Source organism: Rhinolophus sinicus, chromosome 17 (genome assembly GCF_057876585.1).
Source record: "Rhinolophus sinicus isolate RSI-liver-muscle chromosome 17, RSI-T2T, whole genome shotgun sequence".
NCBI classification, from domain to species: domain Eukaryota; kingdom Metazoa; phylum Chordata; class Mammalia; order Chiroptera; family Rhinolophidae; genus Rhinolophus; species Rhinolophus sinicus.
The window spans coordinates 144,902,473-144,926,875 of NC_142517.1; the positions used below are offsets into that span (position 1 = coordinate 144,902,473).

A 24,403-nucleotide genomic window follows, 5' to 3' on the forward strand; every position below is an offset into this window, starting at 1 on the left:
TCCCATTTTATTATACACTGAGGACGTCGGTGTCACAGAGGCTTCCAGCCATAGCACCCATTCCCTCGTTCAGTATTAATGTGTGTGTCATCACGCTACCTGTCTTTCTTACTCATCTCTCTTACGCTGCGTACGCGGGGATGAGGGGAGGAAGGCACAAAAGAATGGCGGCACTTGATCCCTGTCCTTCAGCATCTTGTATTTGCAGAGACGAGACACAGACCTAGAAATAGTTGAAGAAGCCACACAAAGCTGCAGGTGAGGGGGGGTAGAGGCTGCTATGTGAGATCAGAAGAGTTTGGAAAGACTGGAAAAAGCCTCACAGAAGATGTGGGGTAAGAGCTAGACCTGGTGCAATGTGAGAGCTTCCCAAGACGGGGGAGCGGTGTCCACAATTCTTGTACTTGAGATTGAACACTACCTTCTCGCAATAGGGAGAGGACCACACTGACTAGAGCAGGGTTATATGAAAATAGCTGAGATACAGGTCACCAGAGTGGGATGCAAAAGTACCTTGAATTGTCCATATATCGTTAGTGTATCTCAAATGGCTTACATTTGGAGGTGACTGGTCAAGAAACTGTTAAGTTCCAAATACACACACAACTGGTACACAAATGTTGATAGCATTATTCACAGCAGCTGAAAAGTAGAAACAACCCAAATGTCCATCAATGGATGAATGGATAAATGTGTTATATCCACACACTGGCATATTATTTAGGAATAAAAATAAATGAAATGCTGATATGTACTACAACATAGATGAAGCCTGAAAACATTATGTTAACTGAAGGAAGCCATTCTTGGAAGGCCACATGGTGTACGATTCCATATGTGTGAAATGTCAAGAGCAGGCAAATCCACAGGGACAGCCTAGGGCTAGGAAAGTTAGGGGGAAATGGGGAGTGACTGTTCATGGGTACAGGCTTTCTTTCTGGGGTGATTAAAATGTTCTAAGATTGACTGTGTGATGGGTGCACAATTCTGAATATCCTAAAACCATTGAATTGTACACTTTAAATGGGTGAACTGTATGGTATATGAATTACATCTCCATAAAGCTGTTATTTAAAAAACAAAGTGTTAAGAGAGATGAACTCTAGAAAGTGGGGTCTAGGAGTCTGGGGGAGGAGCGGGAGACTTACACTGTCACCAATTTGTTTACCATCAATATAGCTCTGTTGGAAACATAAGGAGAAAAGACTGAGTTCCCCATACCGCACTCTGGCTCTTTTAAAAATAGAGGTCTTTTAACTTCCTAAACCTGCTAACTTCCATTCAAAATTGTTAATTTCATTTTTCAAAGAAAAAATAATCGTGCGGCTGCTCATGGATACATATACGTGTCCCTTGGGACTCCCTGGCAAATATATCATCGCTCAGTCATTTCTGACCATTCCTGGGGTCCCTTTCGATTTCTGGAGGAATCGAAATGATTCCATTTCAATTCATTCCAGCAACCATTTATTGAGCACCTGTCTCGGGCAAGCACACAGTGCAAGCAAGGCTATGCAAGGGTGGGGAGGCGAAGAAGAAAGACATCCCTACTTCAAAGTGCTCACCACACCAGAGGGAGAGAGGACAAGGAAACACGGACCAAAGGAAAAGGGGAACTGTAAGCGCTGGGCACTGTCACAACCTCTCTGGCTGAGGGCCGTAAGTTGACCCAGGACTACTCAAAGTAACTACAAGAAAATCATCTTGGGAGTGTTTTCCAACAATGCCAATTCTAAGCCGCATCCCAAATTAACTGTATATCAAAGTCTCTAAGAGGAAGGCCTCAGAAACACATCTATCTATCTAATGTTAACTCCATTCTATCCCACAAAATCCAACCAATTTAAGACACCGAGATTATTTGCAGCAAATAAGGCTTTTGTCAATAACTAGACCAGCATTTCCTCAACTGCAGTCTGCAGAATACTAGTTCTTCAAGTAGTTAATAGGTATTCCTTAGGCAAAAAAAAAAAAGGGGGTGGGTGGGCGGAGCGTTAAGGTTAAATGAGTTTAGGATATCTTTAAATTAAACAAAATGTAATTGGTTTATTTATTACCAAATGTTAAGAGACTTTAGTGGCCTACTGTGTGCTCTGAATCTTTGAGAAGGAGGCACAGAATGTGATCACTACCAAACTTATTTGGTTAGGGGTCCTTTTTTTTTCCATGTATATCAACGGGCATACTAAATTAATGGCTAGAAACTCATCTATCAAAATTAAGAGATAGGAGATACTCTGGAAAAATAAATTATGATCTTTTACTTCTTAAAAAAGAAACACATATAAGAGAATAAGATTTTTAAAAAATTGTTTTCCTCCTGGTTACTATCCAAGCAATATCCCAAATACAATTTTTTGTAGTATAGTTGTCACTTGGAGTAATACTCATTTATTGTGAAAGGGGATGTTTAAAAATCAATTTGAAGATTTCTTTGCTGACAAGTCTCTCAAGACAGAGGCTAGGGGAGCACGACATGTTTCCTCTATGGTTTCGAGATCTGGCCTCATAGGGTGGGTACATGGCTCGGCAGGCAGAAAGCTAGAATGTAATTATTCTGTAGCTCGTTCCTGGTCACTGGGGGTCCTGGCTCTCCAGAACAAAACTATGTCACAACCTTGGGATGAAGCCAGTAATTTTCTTAGCTAGAATCAAGATCAACAGCTGGAGGACTGAGGCCTAGCATCTTTATAAGCCTCAAATTAAGAACTGAAAATTCAAATAACCTAAGAATCGGGTAGACCACCATGGACAAAATTCTGGCTGAATTTCCAGTACAAGGTATCTGATGTGTTCCCTCCCTGCAATGTCCTCAAGATATCATCTTACTAAACTAGTCACTAAGTCAGACAAATCTTCAGTATTTGCATTGGCTGCTGGCCGGCATTTTGAAAGCCAGCTTCTCTATGTAAATGCAACACTTAAATGAAAATTCTAACAACTAGTTGCACATCTTACAGCCAGAATATGTTTCGTTAAAAGGGATATGAATCAAAACATTCGTAGAATCTAGGTCATGTATTTCTATGTCCTTTTTCTACCTTATTTATATGCTGCTCCCTTTTTCTTTCTCTTAAAATTTTTTTTGCATAATTCACCGACACTATGTTTGGAATGCAGCACGAACAACTTTGTTTTTTCTTTTAGCTACCTTTAGACCAGTGCATATTTCAAAACCAAGACAAAACAATATCATATTTATCAACATACTGTTCAGTCCTAATAAAATCCTGAGAGTTATAATATCTTGCATAGTTTGCACAGTTCTTTACATTAGAGTTTTGATTTAAGGGATTTAACACACATACCATGCAAAATGCCACAGCTGAAGAAAGCATCTAGAATAACAAACGGTAATTATGTACTTCAATGATAAGATCTACCACCCCCTTCTTACAACACTGCACTCTGCAATAGTAATAATTTAAGAATTAGAGCTATAAAAATAATATAAGAAACTAATCTTTAAAAAATAACACATTATTTCATAAGTATGTAAATTTTGAAAATGAAAACATTCGAACAGTGTTCGTGTAATATGTATGCTTAGCTGAGCTTTAAGACAGCTCCTGACATATACGTAAAGACTTACGCATTACCTTTCTCTTGAGTATTTATGTACACCCCCTATGTATCAAGCACACACCCTTCCAGGAGCAAACATCCGAACCTTAGAAATTTATTAAAATAAACCCCACCAAGACTCCTGGCAATCATTTTATTCCTCATCACCAGAACTGGCTCCCCGCTGAGGTCCTGGTACGGTTCTTGCACAAAGACCAGCTCTCACTACTGAGAATAGCCTGGCCCTGACCCTGCAGACAGTGCTGGAGACAGGTACGCCCTCTCCTCCCCAGAGTCCGCCTTACCTTAAGAATCATGGTTTTCAGCGATATGAGGCACCTGCACTGCATGGGCCTGTGAGCAGCACAGTAAGGATGTCCCAGGGAGGGTAGTGAAGCAAAAGGCCAAGAGAACCATCAATCAGTGAAAGAACCTCCTGCTCCAGGCACTGGAAGGATATCAGTCTCCCGGTGGTGAATCATGTGTCCCATCCTTGGCCAACGTGCCCAGCAGTCAAGGGTTAGCGCTCTGTCTGAACTCAGGACTCTGGCATCTAGTCAATGTATGAATCTACTCCCTTCTACATTTCACAAAACCCTAACAATGGGAAGCAAAATCCTTCATCTCAATCCCAGCTTCCAGAATCCCACAAGTTATACTCATTTCCCCAAAAGAGACTTCCAAAATTTCGAATTGACGTATAATGCACATACAGTAACTTGCCCATATCATATGCGTACAATTCAATGGATTCTCACCAATTTCACACACTGTCATCAGCCACCAGTCAAAACTGACTTTTTAATAGACACACACAAGGTCTGTTTAGCTTTTTTAAAAATGGTAAGGCCTAGTCTCCAAGCTGCTACTCTCCATGGGCTTCCTATAGCTTCCAAAAGAAGTTCTGCTTTCAACACTGTAAAAGAGATGCTCTGTTAGCATTCCCACCTCCAGTCAACCTTTAAATAAGGAGGCTGTCATCAGGACCGTAAAATCTCATGATGCTAATCCTCTCAGCAATCGCCCTACTATTTCATGTGCTGGGAATTATGATATGATGATATTTGGGGGGAAATTCTTAAGATCTGGTCATGACAGTGGAGCACACTGAGCCACAAGTTGGTATGCTCCATGCTTTTCTGTATGTGCTCACTACCTGCCGAGACCTTTGTGTACCTGACGGCAGTCAGGGAAGCCCACAGAGCATAGCTTGTCTCAAGCTTTCTCCATAAAACTAACATTTAGATCTATTATTCTCTTCCATCATAAGAGCTTGTTCAAGTACTCCAAATCTTAATTTAAAAGAAGAGTACAGGAATTAAAACCTAAGTCATCATTTGTAGTGGGACTATTTTCACATATGAAAGCCAACAACACACATCTCCAATAGAAAAGGACCAACAGCATCTCCTCCAGAGTTTCCCCAGCATTTTCAGAGGTGTGTTTTAAGAATGCCTACAAATGCGATGATTTCATCTGCTGACATCAACAGACTCAGACAGGACCCATCAAATGTGGATGAAACCAGCTTCCATTTGCCTGTCCAGATCACCCCTCCCCCCATCCTTTCCCACTCTGCTCGTACACTATGTGGTTGGCTGGACAACCAGCTCTGCTCTTTGGTTTCTGGTTGGGTTTGGCCAGTGGGGGCCGTAACAGCACAGAGAGAGAAAAGGGAATGAGATTGGGGCATTTATCCCTTGGCTTCCTCCCCACGTGAGGAAGGCTGTATCCCTCCACAGGGAAGGATGCATCCTTCTCAAGGCAGCCTTCCTGACGAGACGCAGTCCTCCCAGGTTCCTGTTCTCACGCCCTTTGCTGATCCCATTGGGCCCTAGAGGTGGGAACAGGTCTGCAGTTACCAGCCCTGGGGGTACTGCACCATCCCTGCTGTTGTCCTTACACTGTACCAACACAATTTCAATGTATTTAACCCTCTCAGATTATCCTGTGTGAGGATGTTACTTGCTTTTTTGTAGGGATTCTGATTCTCCACTCAGAACTTACAGTCCCTTTTACCTTTTGCAAATATTGCTGTCCTTTTTACCTTTTAAAAATATCACTACTGAATCATGCAAATGTTTTCCAGAACGGGAAGCTCATGGAGATGAATCAAAAATGAGAAAGACAGAACAAAAATGGAATTTAGGCACTCGTGGCTGAAGTCAAATGCAGCCTCAATGTGCAACTGTAATCAAGATCTGCCGTCAAAGAATAAGAACACGTCCCTAAAACATACCTAATTCCAACATGCTCTAGCATCGAGCTTTTATGTTCATAGAAGTTTTGGGGATGAATAATCATTTTAGTCTATCAGTGACTGGGAACTTCAAACCATATCAGAACGCGACATCAACCAAGAAAGCTTGAAAGTAATTGGGATTCTAATCTGGATTCCAAGTAGATAAAGGTCTTGCCACTTGGGTCAGAGAGCAACCTGTGCTTTGTTTTGGAGAGTCTCCCAACTCCCAACTGCTTTGGAAGCTGTCAAGCAAGTACCATACAAATAATAGGATTATACCACCCTTTAGTGGTTTATTCTAGTTTTTAATAATATTAATTCTTGGAATTGTCATCGTAAAAAGAACATTGCTCTAGACAGAGACCTGAAGAGGTTTCTAGATCCAGTGCCACCACAAATTGTCTGGGTCATTCTACACAAGTTGCTTAACCTCTATGGGCCTCGGTTTTTTTTCATGTATAAAATGAAGGTGGGTGGATGCAACTTCTCAAGGTTTTGCGTTTATTTTTTTTAAACCAAAGTACTACAACAAAGAGTAAATAAATTCTTATGGAACTTGGAGGCCACAGCCTAACGTTGCTTTCCACAATCAAAAACTTCTTTGAAGTCTTATATTTCAGATTAAAATTTTGAACTTTTAAAAAATGTATTCTCAATGAAAAAAAGTTTATTTTAATATAAAATGTTTTTACTATACTCACCAATACATATAAATCTTAAAAATGAGTTTACCCTTTAATCCAGCTATTTTAGGAAGCTGTTTCAGAGAAATGCTCCGTGTGTGTGCAAAGATTCATATACAGGAATGTTAAGTGTAGCACTTATCTATAGGATTGAAAAATGGGAAATATTCTAAATCCATTACTGGGCTAAATTCATTAGGGTACATCTACATTATACAGTCATTCTGTAATTCATTCTATTAAAAAGAATACATTGATATGGAAAAATATCCATGGGACATTTTTAGGTGAAGAAAGCAAGTCACAGCATAATCTTATTATGATCTTATTTGTATTTTTAAAAACTACAAAAAAGATATGTGCGTTTTTAAGTAATGTTTTTCTAAATATGCATGTTTGTCAAAGTATAGAAGAAAGGTCTGAATGGGTACCCATTGCATTGTTAAGAACAGCTACCCTTTTGCAAATATTGGAGGGGAATGAGGAGGGGAATAGGTTGGGAAGTTGTAAAGAAAGACCGCTTTTTCACACTATGCAGTTTTGTATTGTTTAAATATTTTTTCCCAAATATCTCATTTCACTGAATTTAAGATACCAATTATTTTAAGACTCACCCTTAGATGATATACCACTAAGGGAAGAAAACTGCCAATAAAACTATCAGATACTATTCATTTTAAGATGTAACCCCATTTTAGATATATGGAAATGAGGAGTGTATGCCCCTCATTTTAATATAGGACTTCCTAAATTTTTACACTATAGAAAAAACTAACATCGGCACTCTAGGAAGATACAACATGTTTTATATAGCAAATTTGTGGTTTTCACTTAACTAATAATTAAACATTACCATCATTGGTCTTTTCTTTTTAAAATCTAATATCGACCCAGCCTTTTTTGATCTGTGTGATTTTATTCCTCACTCTACTCTGGTATCTCGCACCTCACAAAGGGCTCTGTGCACGGTGATAACAGAAATACTCTGTGCTTCCCTTCCTTATCGACTTCACCTTAATTCCATTCCTATATTCTTAGTATTACCAACATGATCAAATGTGAGATTACTTAGAAATCTGACAAATAAGTTTTTAATTCCATTCCTTGGATCAATAGAGCCATTGTCAAATAAGCCCCAAGACATTAATCTCTGGGACATCATTAGAAATCAGACACTATTAAGCTGTCGATAATGACTCTTTGAAAATAAACTGGGGAACTAATTCGTTTCCTCTCTATTTTAGCATGACATTCACCATATTTTTCTGTCTTGATGATAAAAATTTGCCTCCAACTCTTACTACATTCAAATAACATTTAGAGAATGATTGAGAGATTGGGCTACAGTAATGTAATTGCCCCTTTCATCTTTGTGGCCTTTCATTTTATCAGAGGAAAATTAAACAGATCAGGCACAGTTACTCTTTTTTAAAGTAATGAACGCCTTTTAAAAAATAATGACTGTCTCCTATAATTTATTATATTCCTGTGGTTTTCCAATTGATTGATTATTGTTTTTTATTACACCCCAAAAGATAATAATGACGAACTGAAGAAAATTTCGTAAAGCAAGAAAACACCAAACAATAAACATTTTTGATGATTAAGCATCACAATAATCATAAAACAATTATTTAAACATTTTTTTGGTTAACATTCTCCTAGTGTACTGCTAAGGCATCTTATTACCTTAGCCAAGAAGGAAAGAGGGAGATAATTTAAAGAACAAATACCTCTCCTCGATCATCAGTAACAGTTAGGAGAAGCTCACTTCTCAGACAGCTTTTGCCTTTTTTTTTTTTTTCCTTAGAGATGAGACTCAAATGTTTCCAACTCAAATCGCTGTGGGCTAGAAGTGCACTGTGGTTATTGGCAAGCAAATGAGCAATACACAAAGCATTCTTTTTTGGCTTCTAGAGTTAAAAATCTTAAATGAAATATCTTCATTTTCAAATATCCAGTCCTCTCAAAGATATGCACCACACACACCTTCCTCCTTCAAAGATTCTGAAAAGGCCAAACGTCCAGATTCAAGGTCCAAATACTAACATGTTATTCAGTATGCACAAGACACCATGGTAATTGATCATTTCAAAAAAGCAAATGGCCTATGGTGGTATTTGCATCCCAACTGAAGAAACTGCTTATCAGCCAAGAGAGTAGAATTTTGGATATAAAGAAACATTACAAATTATCTAAGTCAAACCTCTTTGTTTTAGAGGGGAAATTGAGTATTAGAGCGATTAAATGACTTTAGCAGCCCACGATCACTGCTAATAAATGGCAAAGACCAAGACTTCAAACTCCTAATATTCTTTGAATTATACTCTACCATCTCTTTTCTGAAACAAAATTCAACAAACTATTCACAAGGCCTTAGGAAATTAGTGCGTTCTTTTACTTGCCAATCTCTGTAATATTTTTGGAAATCACTGTCAAAAACCATGCAAATACTCTGAAAATAAACTAAAGTGTTTGGTGAAAATATCAAAACCTGCAGAGAAAGGGACATGTTTAGTTCCCCCAAAGTATAAATATATTCCTTACATGTATAATAATATCAGAAGACACATGTTTTAAGGGCTTTACACATGTTAACTAATTTAATCTTCAAAACCACCCAAGATGCAAGTTCTATTATTATTGACACTTCAGAGATGTGGAAACTGAGGCACAGAAAATTTAAGAACTGTACCCAGGGCTGCAAACTAGGAAGTAGGACTAAATCCCTAGCAAATTTGTACTGAGTATCCCCTGTTATTCACAGCACTGTCACACTGTGTTACTGTTTCACAATACAAAGTACAAAAACATAAACTTGACATTTCCCTGGTTGATAGATACTATCAGTAGAAGATAAAATTGCCAAAGTTTCACAGAGGTTAAAAAAGATTGAGAAACACTTTTAACTACAACCGTATCACTCACTGAACTTTTCAACAAATCTGCTAATACAGTAATAAAATTGGAGGTCAGACTCTTTTGCCTATATTATGCTCAAGCTAAAAAGAAGAGCGAGTTACGAAGGAATAGGACAAAAAAGGCAAAATAAGAGAATTATTCACAAACTACACAATCCAGCTCCTGAATAACTGACAGTTGCCAATATTCCGGTAATGATGCGTCTCTTTGATCAATTCTTCTGCACAGAAAGGCTGGAAGCAAATTCAAAACATCCTGTTTTAAATTTAAGCCATTTCAATATTTCTAAGGACAGATGCAGAAGAAAACAATAGGATGTAGGAAGTACTGATACTGTGGCACCATTTAACAAGAGAGAAAAATATGTATCACTAACACTACACACTTATGTTTTTAGAAAAATACATAAATGTAGAGCAAGAACAAATATTTGCCTACTTAGATCTCAAAAACAATCACGTGAGCTTTCTGAGCCACCTTCCTTTATGCATACCCATAAGTACTGTAAAAAGGGCCACACAATTTTATCTTAGATCCACACTTTTCAAAGTTTCAAAAGTTGAAAGTTCAAGGCATAAAAATCGACAACTCCCAATCTGCTTGCCATTATTTTATATAAACTGTAAACTTCCTGGACTTTACACACTACGCAATGGCCTACGAATGCCCCATCCTCAATAAGTGAGGTCACAGACATTTAAACATCTTGTCATTGCCAGTGTGGGAGGTTGAGTTGCTGATGTTTTAAAGTCCATATGGCCTGATGCAACCACAGAAAAGGCACCTAACGTGTTTCCCTGAAAATAAGACCTAGCTGGACCATCGGCTCTAATGCATCTTTTGGAGCAAAAATTAATATAAGACCTGGTATTTGTTATATTGTATTATATTATATTATATTATATTATATTATATTATATTATATTATATTATATTATACCTGGTCTTATAGTAAAATAAGAGTAGGTCTTATATTAATTTTTGCCCCAAAAGATGCATTAGAGCTGATGGTCCAGCTAGGTCTTATTTTGGGGGAAACACGGTAACTCAGCCTTATTGAGATAAGAAAACAGAGTCTACAGAGATCGCTTTGTATAAAATTTTTAACTTAGCTTCATGCATATCTGAGCTCATGACTTGATTATTGTAAAAGACGAGTAGGAGAGGGAAGAGAGAGAACAAAAAGTGATAACCAGTCCAGTTATGCCTTCTTGTCCTCGGGTGGCTCAGTTTACCTCGGTACGGGATATTACAGGGAGGTGGTAAACACAATGACGAGAACTATCCACACAGGAATACGATTCTAGCTGAAATCTGATAGAAAAGGAAGGGCTAAGGCAATGGGATGCCTCCCCACCTTCACCCCAAAAGCATATGTTTTCATAGCTTTGCTGACCTTCCTACAGAGCATCTTGTACCACAGAATAACTGGAGAGGCAAATTCATGGGTTCTGAAAAGATTTGAGAAATTTCTCTCTTTAGCTCTATGACAATTACATCTAGAAATCATTTCCATATACATTTCAGGAAGCCATTGCTGCTAAGAATTGATTGGATGAGGAGAAGTTTCTGTTCATCGTTTACTTAGACTCTGGACAAACACCAAAATCACTCAACTTAGTACACGACTTGATTTTCGCAGTCAAATTTCTTACACAAACCACAAGCAGCGTTTTGTTTTCCTCTCTGGCCAGTGATGCCAACATCCAGACCTTGGATTCCTTTACAGAACAGACCTCATTCTCTAGAAATAGTCCACAAAGACTCCCTGGCCCCAGAAGGGATCCTCTAATGTACCATTAAGACCTCTAGTCTTCTCGTTTCCAAAAGGACTTTAATCCTTAATATCCCTAGAGTGTGTTTCCGAAGGTCCCTAAACACACAAAGCCTTCTGTTCTAAGTTTAGCCTCCTCCCTAGCAAGCCCAAGAACACATCTCCATACCTAAAACAACTGTATCATACCTTTGAAAGTAGCAATCCTTTATTCTCTTGTGGATGTGTTGCCTTTCAACCCTCTCGGTGTCTTTCTTTATGTCAAAAACAGTTGATTTTCCTTCTCCAAAACCTCTATGGCAGAAATCTCCCACTTAGCATTAACCATCAATTAGCAAAGCGTGGAGCATGTCTATATATGAATGTGTGTGAGTGCCTGCGGGTGCTTAAACATTTGGGTAAACATGCACAGTTACATAGCTTATAGGAAATGAATAGTTTAAATAATTAACAGATACTTATAGTTATAATAATGTATAGGTACATACAAATTTAAATATATACACACATTATTATAGTTTGTAAAATTGACCTCTGCTTTAATTTTTACATCTATAAGATTTCTGAAAGTATTAAATTTATTATGGCTCCTTTTCTAGGATTGAAAACATTGCAAAAGGTATTTTACTCCTTAGTAAATGCCCTGAATTATGATCTGATCATCTTTTTCATTGAAATAGATCAGGTCTTTCCCCCTAAATACTTTAGAATGTAAGCATTTGGAAGTGGAAGAAATTGTATCAGAGAATCAACTATTAATTCTATATGCAGATAACCCTGGCTTCACTTTACCAAATATTCCAAGAATCTGTATTTCATTTAAATTGCCCCAAATTCCAGAAGCTCCATGTAGAGCTTTAAATTTTGCAAAACATCTCTTGCACAGGCCATTCTAGTCCCCGTGTGCTCAATATTTTGTCAAGTGAAAACAGCATTTCACAGAAATGCAACATGCAGTAGCAGGTTTAGAATGACATATGTACATTGATAGTCTGAAAGGATACATAGCAATAGTTAACCGTGATTATGTCTGGGAGGATTCTAAGGAACTTTTTCTACTTATCTGCTTCTTCCATTTTATCCCTATAAAAACATCCCTCCTATCATCTGTGTAACAAGCCTACCGTATGAAAAAAGAATCTATTCTTATAATGATTCCACAAACGTCAAAATACCCAATTATGAAACGTGTACACCAAGGAACAGGTCTACCAAAATCTATTGTGACTCAGATAAAAAAATGCATAATGCATATTGGGGGCTCAGTCAGTGAAAAGCATGTTGGCCACCGAGACCTGTGTGAAGACCCAGTGGCGTCAGTGGAAGAGGAAGGGGACAACCCTCACACAGAAGAGACCATGTAGTGAGATTCGGTGCGCATAATCGATTGTAACAGGCCTGGTCTAGGTATGGACTCATTCTGGAGCACACACCCATTCCCTGTCAAGGTAACAAAAGGGGTAATGTGGCATGCGTGAAATCTCCTGTTCCTATGTAGCACCTTGCTGTGGGGGTCCTGAAGGAACTTTTCGGCTTCCTTGTAATTCTGAATGAAGCTGACACTTAATGACCCTCCTAGAAACCAGAGCAGAAGTTAATGGACTTTTCCAACAAGGCTCTCTAGGACTCAAGAACCCAGACTCAAGTGTGTTCCAACATGGCCCTTGTTCCTTTCCCTTTATATATACACAGTACATAAAATACAGAGGTTGTAAGTCAAAATCAAGGGTACCGGAAGTATACGATCTCCCTCTGGACCAGATTCTTAAGAAAAACATCCCATCATGGTTACCAAAATCTCTCTTATACTGCGGGGATGTAAGGTGCTAACCGTGGCTAATAATGCTTTATTCTTATTCAGAATAAAATAGTCCCTAGGCAAGATGATCTTATTACAGGCTTACTGGGTGAATACACTGAATATAATCACTTATCACATGTTAAACCCCACACACCCCACAGAGACATTGTCCACAGCACAGAGTGGTAGACATATTCAGATGGCTCCCCGACCCCCCAAAGGAAGTGCCGTCCTCAGCTTTTAGTGCCTGTATATTCTCGGACTGCAGCTGACCCTCTGAGAAAAGCCTCTCCACGCCTATCCACCGGACCTGGTCTGAGAGCTTTGCTTCCATCTGGGCAACCCCCCACACTTACAGCCATAAATGCATTGGCACTGAGAAAGACTGCTGGGGCTGTGGCACTCCAGGTGTGGCTTTATTTTTCACTTCACCGGCTCAGCTATTTAGGCCTAGTCTTCTCCACTGGCTTGAAGCTTTGTTCACACCATCTTGGGTAACACATCACATTATTCTTCCTTATAAAAACAAATAAACTCAAATAAGCATTCAGAGTCAGTTCACCCCTCCGAACATCTCTGCCTTCCCCTCTGATTTATGTGACACGCTTTCGAGCCCACCCTTCCGAAAGCCTCCCATACTTTCGACGGAGGATCAGCCAGATGCCTTTCTTCATTCCTTGGGTTTCCCACCTTCCTCGCCTCCACAGATGTGCAGAGCCCTGAGGAGCTCAGCCTGCCGGCCACCACTGAGTCACAGGAGCTCAGCACTGCAGTATCTAGCACTGCCTGCCATCCACGGCCGTCACGGAGGCAAGTCACTGCACACTTCCCACCCTACAGAAAGGCTCGGCCGTCCTGTGAGGCTGGACCAAAAGGAAAAAAATATATATTTTCATACTTATACTGGCTCCCGGCTGAAACAGTGCTTTGGAAATTTATACAGTTCTGGAGAACAAGGTGCTGGATACATTAGTTCCTAGCTGACTCTGTTCATAGCAGCTGGTTTCTAAAATAACCGGTTATTCTAAAATAACTCCACCAATCCACTTAAGGGCAACACAGTGCCGAATGGTCGAAAATAAAAAAGTTACAATTCACTGAAGTCATCCCATGTTTCATAAATGAGCATGTGGAAAGAAGGGGCCTGAGGAAGCAGCAGGCCTCCTGACAAACCCAGCCAGGGCAGCTGCCCTACGGAACTCCTATAGTTGCGTTTTCCGTCCTCCCACCCGCTTGCCAAGTGCGGACCTTCTCTATTTCAGCCACCCCTGTTTCTGACTACAGCCCCTTGCAGTAAACTAACAGTCTGATCATTTACGAGCACGTTGGGCAACATGCAGAGAGACTTTGTGGAAACAGAGTTAGAGTTAGAGCTAATACACAGACGGGGAAGAAAAATGAAATGCCTTATCAGAACACAGGATGTCTATCTTTCATGGATAGCACATCCTTTGATACGTACGTCTGCACTGACGTATATCACCGGGGGGTTTTTTGTTGTTGTTGTTATAATCTGTTTATTGGCGGTTTAGCCAGAGAACCTTATATAACACCCTCCTGCTTCAAATGGAGCAACACGTATGGCATTGCACTCATATACAATCCAGACTCCCCACAGCAGGTCCCATTAGCTACCCGAATTATTTTACCTTGCATGGTTTCTATATAACTGATTAAAATGAAAGAACCACTACTAGCAATCGTAAAAGAAAGAGTCAGGAATCAGCTTTACCCTATACTCAAAAGCTAGCATTCTGATGGTCTGCTTTAGGGGATTTCAGAAAACCATTTTCAAGCGGATTTTCATAGATTACGTGAGCCTGACCTGTGGAGGGAAAGGAGTCCAGTTTTCTGAGGCAGCACACACGGAAGCCTACTCCAGCCCTCCAGGGTAGAGTGCAGGAACACTACCTCTGCCTCTGCACTGGGGTCTTGTACGACCACAACCTTTGCATCTGATTTCCTTAACAAAGAAGCAGTAGATCCGCACCGCTTGTATGGCCAGAAACCACATAATACAGCTACAGCTGAGGAACTTCCATTCATGCCAGCTCAGTAAACAATGTGTATTATATAATGAATGAGCCTTTTCTATGAACCCCGCTGTTGGGAAACACAGGCACTTTCTGCATAGTTTAAACTGGTCTACAAGGTGCAGTTAGTTACCCCAGGTGAGATCAAATGTGGACCAAGTAATGTACAAATCCAAACAGCTTACACTCTTAGATGCCTTTGCTATCACCCTAATTTCTTTTTGGCTTGACAAGAAATTATATAATGAAGAATTATTTCCGTTAACTCTAAACTATACAGAGAACATTGACATAGCAGCCAGTAAGCACCTGAAAGATGTTCGCTTTCAGCTCCATGTTCCCTGCGTTGCCTAAGAAGTGAGGGGGGGGGCGGGGGGGGAGGGTTAGTGGGAGGAGGAAGAGGAGGGGAGAGGGAATCAGCCATCTATGAAAATACTTACAGCCTCCGAGTCTTCAATTCCATGCAGGTACAAATTGTCATACATGGAGGTCTGATAATCCAGAGCACCTCTTTCAAGGCAAAAGCAAAACTGCTACAGAAGCCACAGCTAGAGCTAAAAGATAGAAAAGGCCTGTTTGGAAGAACTGCGCCTGCCTTATCAATTCCTGTGGATTTATCAGGCACGATGCTATTCATTCACATCACAGAGGGTGAGGTTATCCCCAGAGGCAGTTCAGACCTGGCATTTTATCTGCCTTCCCAATACAGAGCATAAAAAAGCAAAACCCTTCCTCAGCCACAGACTGGTGACTGAGCTAGGAAAGCGGCCTCTGATTGGCTCGGCTTCCCTGCTTCAGTCAGCTGAAGAGCGTTCCCTGGGAGAGTGGAGGGCGACTGGAGCATCCTACCCAGCAAAGAGCTGCTTCCTGTTTCGCCCGTACTGTGTAGTTCTGCAATAAACACTTATCAATATCTAAAAGGCTGCTTGGAATGTCTGGAAAGGCAGACTATTGACTACTCTAAACACAACTGCTCATCTTAATTAAATTCACAATTGGAGGGAGGTAGGGGAGCGAAGGAGAAATTTTATTTTCAGAGAATACTGTGTAAAACAGGCAAACAGATACTAATCTCCACCCAACATGTGTACTTAGCAGATGCAATTTAATTTTTTTTTTTTAAAAGGTAAAAAAAAAAATGGATAGAATAAACAGATGGTAAGATTTCTTGTGGGAATTTCTACTGTAAAAGTTTTCAATATTCTCGCTGAAGTCTCTCTGCCTCACTGGCAAGAAAATACTTCTGTAACCCAATCAGTGAAGTTTGAAAAAGAAGCCCAAAGCTCTCAAAAGCCTTTATTTAGATGCAACATTTTTAATGTCTCTTTAATTTTTAAACAACCTTTAAGCAACGGCCAATATTTTACCTTAAATTCATCATCCCCTTTCCAATTTTTGGACCTTTAATTTCCTATAAAGGCATTGATCTTTTCCCAAAAATCCAAACAGGGAAGTCCTACTCCCTCCCTCTGCTCCTATCACACCACAGCTCAGTCTCACCCGGGACAGGTCCCACACTGGAGCATACTTAGATACTTACAGCTTTCTGGTCAACCAATAAAGGACTGCAGGTTTTAAACAAGACAACTCTATAACTTACTCTAAAAGAAGCCAGCTATGTTTGAAAAAAAGAAGTTGATGAGGGGCAAAGAGCACAAGATAGAGAAGCTGAATGACTCATTGGGGTAAACAATGACCCAGAAACTCTGAGGCTCTGAGTCCAGCATCAGCTTCACCACTTATTGGTCGGATGGCTGAACCAATCACCACTCTATGGGCTTTAGTTTCTTCATCTGCCAAATTGAGGTAAAAAATAACTCAGAGAAGGAACTTTGCAAATCTAAAGTGCAACATAAACACTTACCAATGACAACCCTGCTTTGTCAGCTGGAAGGCACTGGCTACAGCTCCTGAGCTGTCAGCCCAGGAATAACTGGCTGGCCCTGGACCTAGGAAATGATGCCTGTCCTTCCAGCCAGTATCTCTGAAAAGTGTAACTTCTAAAGGAACAAGGTCGGGTCACAAAAACCAATACCAGCGCTACACCTGCTGAGCAGAGCACAGTTCTTCCAGGGGTACCATGACCCAGTAATGTCTTTCAATCCCAGTTGCACACCTCGGGAATAGCACCAGTACTTAGTCGCTTTCAAATCAAAACGATGGCAAGGGGACTCATCAGTCCTTTAGAACCCCAGATGGTAGGGTTCATACAGGATGCCATCTGTGCCTACACAGAGGGAGAATGGCAAAAGAGGAGGGGTGCAATCGGCAGGAGTCCATAGAAAGAAACCCAGTGCCAGGTCTACCTGCTGACAACTGTGTGTCACGCAAGTCACGCCCCAGGCTGAACCTCAGCTCTCCCCTTCATAACGCGAGAGGACTGGGTCAAAGGATCTGTAAACTCAAAACCCTGTATGCCATTCTGTTATTTTTAATAACTCCATAACTATATAGCCATGTGCTATTTTAGTCAGAATCTACAGAAAATGGAAGCAAGAGGGTCTTTTTTCTCCTTCCGGTTTCCACATCATTTCCTTACTTTACCACTTCAATTGAGAGTATGGATACTTCCTGAGTGGCTTTAAATGGAAGTCTAGATTGGGGGAGGAGGAGAAGCAGTTCACTTGCATAATTCACCAAGATGAGAAAAGCTGCTCCCTACTGGGAAAACTGTACATGGCTCAATTCTTCTCCTGTGCTTTCCTGCTTCAAAGTGGTCCCTACAGCTAATGTGAGGGTCTAAAGGAAGTTTTTAAAGAACAGGGGCTCATTTTTTTTCGGGGGCTCATTTTGTGACAAAGTAATGCATGCAGTAAACCAGTCTGACTCCGAGTGGGATGCCGGGAGGAAGGCAGTGGATCCAGCACAGTGGCCTGTAGTTACTCCCTGCAACCCTGCACCCAAGCCCTCAGACTAAGAACCGATGTGAAACATGGGCAGGCTGGCTCGGCCTGCTCCCCAGGAGGTTAGAAAAATGCTGGACTCAGAATCACAAGTTGTTGGAGATGGGAGAACCCCAGAGGTCACCTAATCCAGCCCTCATTTTAATATACAAAATGGTTAAATTCCTGTATTCAAAGCCACAATGTTCTATAGTTGAATGTTCCTTCCTACTCCCTTTGTGACGGGGTCTTCAAGACAAGGGATGAGGAGCAGTGGACGTGTTCCCAGGAGAAATTTGGTAAAACAGAAGGAGGTCACTTTGGTTGTGGGAGGATCTATGGTTTGCCACGCCTTTCATTTTAAAAATGGTCTAATTACAAGTCATGTGGTCACCCACAAGCTGATAAATGAAAATCAACTAATAGATTGGAGAGTCTGCCCCTAGCATTGGGACCTACACAGAATGAGCACTGTACCTGCAAATTATCTAAAGGTTTCAATTCCATAATCAGGCTGGTCCTAGAGTTCCAGAGGAACCCTAGTGAGAGCCTCAGTTTGGACTTCCCCAGAGGAACTTTGAGGCGTTCCCAGAGAAATGAACTCGGAATTCCAAGAGGATCTTGGAACTGACCATCTCTGTCCCACTATTCTCTGAACTGAAAGCTGGGAGAGAAGTAGTGAGAGGACCCTGGGAACTTTCTGGGACTTTTCAGATGAGAAGGCCTCGGGATTCCAGCAGGTCCAAGTTCTGAGGGCCAAATTTCAAGGGTGTCACAATTCACTGCAGCAAGAGGTAAAAAGTAGCTAAGGGCTTGGCAGCCTCTTACGTTTGACTTTAAGAGTTCTCCAGGGGAGTGACTGGTTGAGAAGATGAAAGATAAACTACCCTCTCCCCTGGTCTACTTCTCTTACCTGAGGTTTCAATGAGAACAAGTCTGAAAGCCTTGTGGCTTATCTCGTGTTCGTGTTTCCCAGTAACCCACTCACCTCTCATCACTGAGTAACCTCCAAAACCACATAGCCCCGAAACGACTGCCTCCGATTTTGAGGTTGCTCTGCTGACTCTGTTTCTGACCCACTTCCTTTCAAGTCATCTCTCATTATGATCAACATGTCAAAGTCAAAAGACCCTATGAGAAGGCATTGCGTGTGTGCTTCTGTTATAAATTACACATGATTCTTTGTGGGGAGATTTTTCTCGCAATTTGACAAATGCCTCCACTGAGCTCAGTTCAGCAGAGGAAATGGTATGCCCCTCAACCAATCAGAAAAGCTCTCTTACGTATCTCATGGGATCACTACTTTCAGTTAGTTTTTGTTGGCTTCAAATGTAGGGATGAGGAGTTGCTTTCCTTTACTGGACGGGGCTTTGTGGTACAGCAAACCCATGGAATTGACAGTGGCACACAGAGAACAAGCAATCCTGTTTTCCATCTGTTTGGAAAGGGAGAAGAGGGGGAGAAAAGTCAAGAGTGTGCTGATCAGCTCTGAGTTTTAGACAGCCACGATCAAGACAATGGTGTCGATTTGGAAGTTAAAGGAAACCTGACTGTCCAATTTTCCACTCAGGTTTCTCTGGAATTTAACTTTTCTACGCCAGTGTAGTTATGGGTTCTACAGCAAGACTCTGAAAGGTCAGGATGAATTAGAACACAAGTCAAAGCCTTGGCTTGCCAATTCAGCTACAGGCATTATTTTGCTCTTTGTTTTTGTTGAAATTTTGCTAAGTGACCATCATGTGCTAGATGATTTTTCTCCCTCTTCTGCTCTGCAAGAGCTAATCCACTCATGCGTTCGCCTGTAGAAATCTGTGTGGCATAGCAGGCTTTAATATTGCAACCCGTTTCCTCCCTGATGTGTTTCAGACAGGTGGCGCCCGCAGGGTAAAGAAATGAGAACAAAATAAAACACTACAGATAATCGATTTCTCTTTCTGTCGTCCTCTGAGTTTGAATGTAGACCTCACTACCTAGGCAGGTAGGTCCTTGAGTCTCTCTGCGCCTCATCAGTAACATGGAGATAAGAGTTCTAGATTTAAGGAGTTAATATATGAAAGGGACAGAGAAAGTCCTTGGCACACAGAAAGCAGAGGAAGAATCAGCGTTTCTTTAAGGGAAGTAATATGGAATTGGGGCCACTACATCTCCCACCTCCATGGGCCCCCCCACTGCCCTCTGTGTGACTGGTACCCCCGGCGCGGTGTAATGGGAATACTATGCAGCAGGGTGGCTAAGAGCAGGGGCTCTGGAGCCAGATGTGCACACAGCCCCGTTATGTCACTTCCCAGCTGAATAACACTCGGCAAGCTCTGCTGCCTCTCTGTGCCTCCACTTCCTTATTTATAAAATGAGGGCTATCCCAAGATTACTGTGCAGATTGAAAGCCTTGACAGAAGAAAGGGCTCAGAACGGTGCCTGGCACAAACTCAGTGTTCCCCAAGCATCAGCTGCTTGTTATCTTTGGGTCTGGCCAGAATCCCTGGTACCCTGTGCGTCTGGGGTGGGATTCCTACTACTTGCCCCTGAGGCTGGCCCGCTTGCTCTCAATCCCCACCTGAGACCCCAGTCTCAGCCAGCAGAGCTGAGACCAGCATCCTGCCTCCTGCTGCCCTACTTAGCTTCATGCCAGCCTCCTCCCGGCTGCCTACCTGCTTCATCTGGCCAGGCTGATTGCTCCTTATGCTGAAGCTGGCATGCACGCCTGGACCACCACGGCCTAAAAACAAACACCACGACCCTTCAGCCTCCCCGCTGAACTCTGCATCTTTCCTGTGTGCCCTAAGTACCCACTACTTCCACACTGGCCTCCCCAGTAGCCTGGCCTTTGGGCAAACTAGAATTCTGACCTCCCTCACCCCTACCAGCCACTCCAGGACTGCCCTAACCTGTCACAAGCCACTGCCAAGAAAATGTCCCCATGAAAATCCTGTAACACATGCCATTACTGGTTCTTACCAAGGGGGCAAGAGGAGAGTGGGAAAGACAGAGAGAAACAGAGAGAGACAGGGATAAAGGGAGACAGAAAACCCTAGAGATACTCAAAGGAAGAATGAATATATGGACTAGCTCCCCTCCTCCCTGCATTCTTAAAGGCTCCAGGAAAAAAATTATTCTTCATAATTCATAAAAGAGTGAGCGTAGGTAAGGTAAAAATTCCCATGGCCTATTCAACTTGCCAGAAAATGACAGATCCCTCCCCATGATTGACGTATTACTCAGAAATCTCTCACTTTCTGAGATTTCTGTTTTAAAAAAAAGCCAATCTCTTGGCAAAAACATTCCATACAGCCACAATTTTCATGGACACTACGCAACCTTACTTTGCACTCTTCTCCAAAATGAACTGCTGAGGAGACTGGTCCAGCCGATTTCCTCCCTGTTGCCTATACATCACTCAGCTAATGTTATCAGTGCTAATTTAACAATTATAGCTTTCAATTGCCAACTGCGCTGCACTATTTGAGAGGCTGCGAACTAGAAGATCAACAAGACATGACTGCATCCTCCTGGAAGCCGACTAAGGATGGTGTCGCAGCAATACTTGATATCCTTAACCAAAGATATCAGAAACTGAACCAAGGAGACGGTTATAATCAAAGCTCTCAATTTGGAGAAGCTCCAGTGAGAGCTGGAGAGTAATCTGATTCAGCAGGAGTGAGAAGTAGGAAAAGGGGAAGGAAGGGACCAGTTTCGCTCATGACCAGGGCAGAAATGAGACAACTTACTATATGGCCTTGGGCAAACCACTTTCCCATGATTCCAAATTGCTACAAACAGTAAATGGTTCAGTTTGTTTTTTACGTAAAATTTTATTTTTTATTTTGTTACTGCTTTTAGGTAGAAATTCATGATTTTCCTTCCTAGGGGGAGTTTTTCTCTTTAACGTGATAACACAGTTTACGCATAGATCCCTTCAGTCATCTAGTAAACACCCACAAATGCTTACTGAGTAACTAATATCTCCTCAAAAAAAAAAAAAAAAAAGATCAGATTGTATTGGCTCCTATTTGAAATCTTTCAAGGCTTCCCACTGCTCTTACGATAAACACCTGCATTTTTAACAGGGTCCAGCAGCTGGCCACTCTCATCTTGCCCCTGTGTCCTCTTCTCTCTTTCCTCTACAGCCAGCCTGGCCTTCTTGGATACATCACATTCCTTCCCATCAGCAAACTCTGTCTATTCTGAGCCCTTTGCCTAATGCGACAGTCCCCCCGACCCTGCCCACATTAGTGAGACTGATGAATTACTACCTGTGTCCAGAAGGTGAGTTCTATGGAACGAGGAATCAGACAGCTTCTTATTCATCCTTATATCCCCACTGCCGAGCACATAGACAGCTTTCAATAAACCTGTGAATAGTTCACGATGGCCCTGAATTCCTTGGCTACTTCCACACTGTGGCTGCCAAAACAGTACAGTGACTAACAACAACAACAAAAAACCACACGCTCATAAAGTGAAATGTGGGTATTTTTTAAAGCTAAGAACACCCAGAACATGAACATCCCTGGAGGGTCCTCACCAAATTGTCTGCATGCCCTGACTGGGAGAGAATGGTCCTGTTCAGATTCAGATTCTTACAAATTAAATAATCTAGGTGTGATGTAGAGGGTATTGTTTTAACAATGCCTCTATTTCAAAGAAAACTTAATTTATGATGTGCTGATGCAATTGTTTTTCTTTTTGGTGATGGAGAAAAGACCCCGTGATCGTTCATACCTTCATACCTTTGCACACGATGTTCCCTCTCTCTGGAAGGCCACCTCCACTCTGCCACAACCTGCCCTCAACTTTTTCTATTTGGTGAATTCATTCCTTCTTTCAGGTCCAATGCAAACGTCACTAAGACCTTCCCCAACTCCCTCAGACATTAGACACTAGAGGAATTGAGCCAGAAATCTGTGAGGTCAATTTTAGGGCTGCTGTGGATTTAGAAAACAAACCACAAAATGGAAAAGGGTATCAGGAACTCAGGTGTGAACTAGACTCAGGCCAGTGCTAGAGATTTTTCTTGGGTGGACTCTATGGGCAGAGGGGATATTGGTGGATGATGAATGGATGGTAGTTAGGGTCCTGGGATGTTTCCCAAAACTTTGTTGCCTCAGGATGCATTTTTGGGGAAACACCTGTTTCCCTTTGGAAACGAGTTCTAGACTCATACCTCCAGGGTAGGTACTATGTCTTATTCATCTTGTTAATATAGCCCTTTCTAACCCAGTGTCTATCACAAAAACTGGAAAATAGAAGTTCAGTAAGTATATTGGGAAAAGCTGAATAAGCTAGCATGATATAGATGACCTCCACAATACGCCATAGCACTGAGTGGACCAGGTGTCTCAAGTTCTATCATATCTCATGCAACTTTAGGCACCATACATGCTAGAACTTCAACAGGGGAGTAGAGAAATCTGACTTATTCCAAAATACTGAGCCTAAAGTAGCAATACTCCTTCTAGGTCCCACCTACAGTAGACCCAGAGCTTTCTAAAGTACTGCTAGACTTGAGTAAATTTATCTCAGGCAATGAATTGGTCTTAGACTTCAGGTTGACAGTTTTCAGTTTACGCACCTCGGTGAGTGGTAATGAAAGAATGGTGGTTTTGGTGCTGAGCTTTGACTTCTATATTATTCTATGTGGCTGAGATAACTAAAAGCCCTAGTACCCATTCTCCACTTCCTCCTTTTAGCAGTGAACCCCATTCCACCCCTCATTTTAGCAAGGGATATGACACTCCAACTAGGAACTACATTTTTTCACAGCCTCCCTTGTCACTAGATGTCACCCTATTCTTGCTAACAGAGTGTGAGAGAAAGTAATGTGTCCAACTTACACATTGCATCCTTGAAAGGATACTGATTTCCCAACACATGCTCTCTTACCCATTCTTTTGGATGTAGTGCTGATGAAGCAATTTCTACCATGCAGAGGGGTGACGGAAAGTAATTAGGCTAGAGAAACCCGAATCAGTAAATGACCTGTAGAGAGGGCTACTCTGCTGTCCTGGACTGCTCTCCTGTCCAGGTGAAAGAGAAAGACACTTCCATCGTGCTTAGGTATCTTTACTTAGGGAATCTTTGTTGAAGCAGCTTATGCTACTTAATACCAGGTATAAAAGTAACTAAAATATAGAGTTCATTAGAGCAGAAACATGGCAACCAGAAAAATATGCCCAGAAGGTAGGCACTGGACTCAGAAAAGGACACCTTGCTGGGTTGTGTCATTTCTTCTAATTCTTCTTTCACAAAATGCTCACCAAACCAAGATGGTGGTCAGTGATAGTCAATCCCCACCCCCACCCCTCCATTCCCAATAAAATCAGAACATTGTCATGTAAATGTGAAACCACAATAAGCCTGTTTATTTACTGAAACCAAAGATTAGGGACAAAAACAAAATGTTGGTGAGCAAAAAACATATAAATTGCCAGTTTTTTACACTGCTTTTTCAAAGCCCAAATGAATTCAAAGAAAATCTTCACCTTTATTGAGTTTTTTAATTGAA

General features: G+C 41.4%; 1 protein-coding gene across 7 annotated transcripts in view; it reads right to left on the bottom strand.

The window, feature by feature from the left end:
- The window catches only part of CACNB4 (calcium voltage-gated channel auxiliary subunit beta 4), a 225,439-nt gene that overhangs the window by 109,644 nt on the left and 91,392 nt on the right, over positions 1-24,403 (bottom strand). Inside the window, exons 1-2 of one of the 7 annotated variants that reach the window (XM_074336368.2) lie at positions 15,460-15,773; positions 13,343-13,498 (exon numbers count right to left, since the gene is read on the bottom strand). The exons of 3 other annotated variants lie outside the window; for them this stretch is intronic. In XM_074336368.2, the coding sequence (XP_074192469.1) occupies positions 13,343-13,348 (6 nt within the window). In that variant the 5' untranslated portion in view covers positions 13,349-13,498; positions 15,460-15,773. Of the gene's footprint in view, positions 1-13,342; positions 13,503-15,459; positions 15,775-24,403 lie in introns of those variants that run through there. 3 more of the 7 variants (XM_019737463.3, XM_074336365.2, XM_019737462.3) reach the window with 3 other exon arrangements.